This window comes from Takifugu flavidus, unplaced genomic scaffold (genome assembly GCF_003711565.1).
Source record: "Takifugu flavidus isolate HTHZ2018 unplaced genomic scaffold, ASM371156v2 ctg204, whole genome shotgun sequence".
NCBI classification, from domain to species: Eukaryota; Metazoa; Chordata; class Actinopteri; order Tetraodontiformes; family Tetraodontidae; genus Takifugu; species Takifugu flavidus.
In genome coordinates, this window is record NW_026621881.1 from 72,335 (window position 1) to 77,231 (window position 4,897).

At 44.0% G+C, this 4,897-nt stretch overlaps 1 protein-coding gene across 2 annotated transcripts; it reads left to right on the top strand.

Annotated features, from left to right (window-relative positions):
- On the top strand, positions 1 to 4,601 carry LOC130519775 (protein NLRC3-like). Of its 2 annotated transcripts, XM_057023356.1 has the most exons (5): positions 1 to 655; positions 926 to 1,038; positions 1,138 to 2,951; positions 3,875 to 4,051; positions 4,162 to 4,598. In XM_057023356.1, the coding sequence occupies exons 1-3, from the start codon at positions 555 to 557 to the stop codon at positions 2,685 to 2,687; spliced, it is 1,764 nt and encodes a 587-aa protein (XP_056879336.1). In that variant the 5' UTR covers positions 1 to 554; the 3' UTR covers positions 2,688 to 2,951; positions 3,875 to 4,051; positions 4,162 to 4,598. The 2 variants fall into 2 exon arrangements, with proteins under 2 accessions (XP_056879336.1, XP_056879337.1); XM_057023357.1 differs by lacking the exon at positions 3,875 to 4,051 and having other exon boundaries at positions 4,162 to 4,601.
- Positions 4,602 to 4,897: the final 296 nt, after the last annotated feature.

A 4,897-nucleotide genomic window follows, 5' to 3' on the forward strand; every position in this document is an offset into this window, starting at 1 on the left:
GGGGAACAAAGGAGGGAAGTTAAAAAGTCCTGACTAGTATGTTTATGTAGCACCAGATAATTTAGTGGCTGAGCTGAAGACAGTCCTTTCACCATGTTGGCCTGTGGAAAACCAGTGTTGTGGGCCCGATGGACCAGCGTCCCCGTCGTTGCCGGACCACCGTTGGCCACCAGTTGGGTTTTGGGATCAAAGTGGGGGCGTTTCCTGTATCCGGTTCTCCTCACGGATCCATGACTACAACATGTTGCTGCAAGTGCAGAGACGTTTGCTCTGGAAAGAACTTTAGAGCACATTCAGTGCTGCAGGATGAGGGGCTGGAAAAGGTGCCAGTTCTTTTCTCACTGCAGGGAACAGTTAAAAAAAGCATCTTAAACTCTGAAAACATGAAAATTATACAGAGACATCATTGATTTATTGATTCAGTTGTTATCCAGAATGGATTAGAAATGTTCCTGTTTGATAAAAATGCAGTGAATTGGGATTATTTAACTACAACCTCTACAGATTATTTACCTTCATCACAGTCTCATCACTATTTCTGATGTTTCCTCAGGATGGACGAGGACAGAGCAGAGTCCACAGTGCCCAGCTGGGTGTCCCTGAAGAGTGACCACTCCAAAGATGGACCAATAGACTTCAGAAGTTCAGACCAAATGTAAGAAAACTAAAGCGTGATGATGTGTTTGTGTGCCAGCTGTTAGTCACATTAACAGCAGCAGGTTGTGAGTTTATTATTGGAGATGTTTAACACTTAAACCTCAGACAGTCATATAGTTACATACTTAATGTGAATATTGTTGATTAGAAACAAGAATCATGTTTAAACTGAAAGATGAATTCAGACATAAATGCTGGAACAATATTGAGTCTTGATCAGGTTCTTTCATCCTATAAATCAAAGGACTAATAGAGATGTGTTTCATAGTGAGAGGGGGGAGCACATCCTATCAAACTGGGACCAGGCAGCTCCACCAGGAGAGTCCTTTTATTCACAATCTGGAAGCAGATCTGGAGATGCTGAAATGAAGCCCAAACAAAGTAAAACTGTTCAATATGAGATTTAATTTGTGATGTCATGAATTGTAGTTGTGTTGATGATTTATTACAGATGGAAATCATTGGTTTACTTATGTTCAGGAAGTGAACTGCAGGAGGTGATAGAAGGTCATAAGATGAGTCTGAAGAGAAGATGTGAACATGTGACTGAAGGAACTCATGAAGCAGGAAGTGGAACCCTGCTGAACAAGATCTACACTGAGCTCTACATCACTGAGGGACAAAGTGAGGAGGTGGACACACAACATGAGGTGAGACAGCTTGAGAGAACCTCCAAGAAGAACATCCAGGACACTCCAATCAAGTGCCAGGACATCTTCAAAGTCTTATCTGAGCAACAGAGACACATCAGAGTGGTTCTGACCAACGGTGTCGCCGGCGTTGGAAAAACCTTCTCAGTGCAGAAGTTCAGTCTGCACTGGGCAGAAGGTTTGGAGAACCAAGACATCAGTCTGGTGCTTCCGCTCTCATGCAGGGAGCTGAACTTGATCAGAGATGAGCAGCACAGTCTTCTCTCACTGCTTCATGTTTTCCATCCAACATTACAGAAGATCAGAGCAGAAGATCTGACTGTCTGGAAACTTCTGTTCATCTTTGATGGCCTGGATGAAAGCAGATTTTCACTGGGTTTCAACAAGCATCAGGTCATCTGTCATGTCACACAAGTATCGTCCCTTGGCGTGCTCCTGGTGAACCTCATCCAGGGGAACCTGCTTCCCTCAGCTCTCATCTGGATCACCTCCAGACCTGCAGCAGCCCATCAGATTCCTCCCTCGTGTGTTGACAGGATCACAGAAGTACGAGGCTTCACTGACTCCCAGAAGGAGGAGTACTTCAGGAGGAGGTTCAGTGATGAAGATCTGTCCAAGAGAATCATCTCACACATCAAGGCCTCCAGGAGCCTCCACATCATGTGTCTGATCCCAGTTTTCTGCTGGATCACTGCTATAGTTCTGGAGGACATGATGACCAGAGACCAGAGAGGAGAGCTGCCCCAAACCCTGACTGACCTCTACTCACACTTCCTGAGGGTTCAGATAAAGAGGAAGAAGCAGAAGTATGGAGGAAAGCAGAGACCAGAGGAACTGACTGAGGCTGATAAAGAACTCCTTCTGAAGTTGGGTCGGCTGGCGTTTAAACATCTGGAGAAAGGAAACATCATGTTCTACTCAGAAGACCTGAAGCAATGTGGACTGGACGTCTCCGAGGTGTCGGTGTACTCAGGAGTTTGTACAGAGATCTTCAAGAGAGAGAGTGTGATCTTCCAGAAATCAGTCTACTGCTTTGTTCATCTGAGCATTCAGGAGTTTCTGGCTGCCGTCTACATGTTCCACTGTTACACCAGGAAATACACAGTGGTTATAAATCAGTTCCTAAAATATTCGAAACGAAACCCCGTTTCTGGGTTTGTTGGGTTGCACACAAATAACGATCCAGTCAAATCTCTTGATGGCTTCCTCAGGAGAGCACTAATGAAATCTCTTGAAAGTGAAAATGGCCACCTGGACTTGTTTGTTCGCTTCCTTCATGGTCTCTCTCTGGAGTCCAATCAGAGGATCTTGGGTGGACTGTTGGATCAGAGGGACAGCCATCCAGAAGGTCCTCAACAACCTGAGGAAGCTGAACAGTGATAAAATCTCCCCAGACAGAAGCATCAACATCTTCCACTGTCTGATGGAGATGAAGGATCAGTCAGTCCATCAGGAGATCCAAGAGTTCCTGAAGTCAGGGGAGAAATCAGAGAGGAGACTGTCAGAGATCCACTGTTCAGCTCTGGCCTACCTGCTGCAGATGTCAGAGGAGGTTCTGGATGAGCTGAACCTGCACCAGTACAACACCTCAGTGGAGGGACGACGTCGCCTGATTCCAGCTGTGAGGAACTGCAGGAAGTTCGTGTAAGTAAAGATTTTTAGGGCCGGACATCGGCGTTTAAATCAAGCGAGTGGATCATGTCAGGCAGCAATACCCCCTCCAGTGGTCATTCCTTCAATTCTTTATTCCATTGCAGCGTCCATAAATTAAAAACAACAATTCATCCAGAAATGTTCAACACTGGCTGGATATAAGTTCAAAGGTCAATCCAGACAAACCAACATAAGGCAGGAATAATAGGAGCCACAAGTTAACTGACTATCATGAAATTACTGTCATGTCATTAAATAACTTTTGTTTGTTTGTATACATCGTATTCAAACAACAGAAAAACACATTTTAACTAATGACACGTGACTATTTTGCTTCATTTGTTCAACGTAAAACCAGCCGGCCTCGTTGGTTTAAATGGGTGTTTTAGGTCTTTGTGGCGGTTCCGTTTGGAGCCTTTATGTGACCCACAAAGTTGTTGGACCCTTTCCACACCCGTTAGGTGGCAACGTCATCACTAGCAACAAAAGGTGCAGTGAAAATGATTTGAAGGGAAACAGGCAGATAGAACAGAAGCTGAGGGCAATCGATGCAACCAGAGACTCTGATGTCATCGATCGGATCGCTGAATTAAGACTTGACGCACCATCGTACAAATTGGATGAAATGCAAAATATCCAAAGAGCCGATAGACAGATAAAAAGATGCACGTTTCTTTAAACCATTTGCTATAATCATTTTAAATGTTGAGTAATTATGAGCTGTTCTAAAATAAGACAAATGTTGAGAATAATTCAGTTGCATTTCAGATCTGATGGTCGTTCAAACTGTTGCTCTACGGTGTTGAATTTAGCTTTTCCAGGAAATGAGCTACATTTGTGTTGAGGTAGATTCTCAGATAAGTTGATTAGAAATCCCAAAGTTTGACTCACTATTTTTGTTTCATACACAACAGACTGTCTGGTAGTTTTCTTTCAAAGAGTCATTGTGAAGTTGTGGCCTCAGCAATGACGTCAAACCCTTCTCATCTACGGGAGCTGAGCTTAATCAACAACCAAAGCCTGACAGATGCCGACGTAAAGTTACTGTCTTCTGCAATGATGCATCCAAACTGCAGACTGGAGACGCTCAGGTCAGGAGGCCTCTGTTGCTCTTTTCTAAATGTCTTTACATTTTCTGCTTTTCTCTTCATTTTCAGATTTAGAAATGTGTTTTTATTTGCCCCATTTATTCCTTTTCCAGACTGTGGTACTGCAGTTTATCAGAGATCAGCTGTGACTCTCTGGCCTCGGCGCTGAGGTCCAATCCCTCCCATCTGAGGGTTCTAGAGCTGAGTGGGAACCAGCTGAAGGATCCAGGAGTGAAGCTGCTCTGTGGTTTTCTCCAGGATCCTCTCTGTGAGCTGGAGACTCTCAGGTCAGCTTTCTTTTATCTTTGACATAACAACTAAACAATTAAAGGCTTCAAGATAAACTCCACTGACTTTTGGAGAAGAGAAGTGTAGTATGAATATAAATGAGCCATTGAAAGTCAATTTTATAGATACTTTTTAACGGTGTTGTTGCTGTAATATCCCAGTTTATCAGTGGGGGCCAGAGCTCTCCTGACTCCAAGGGCCCTGATTAAATAATGAAATAATGATTTTGAGTAAGTGTAATATGACTTTTCCTCCAATAAGAGATCATTTCTTGCCATGATCCTTATCCAGACTGAGTTACTGCAGTTATCAGAGATCAGCTGTGACTCTCTGGCCTCGGCACTGAGGTCCAATCCCTCCCATCTGAGGGTTCTGGACCTGGAATACATCAGTCTAGAGCAGCCATGGGCAAACTAAGGCCCGGGGGCCACACGCGGCCCGTTAAACGTTTTAATCCGGCCCGCCAAACTAGACAAATTAAATGAATAAACCTTGTTAATGTTAAATTTTCACTGCAATTCTGGTGTTTTCCCACTAGAAAAAAGACAGTCAGGAGGAGAG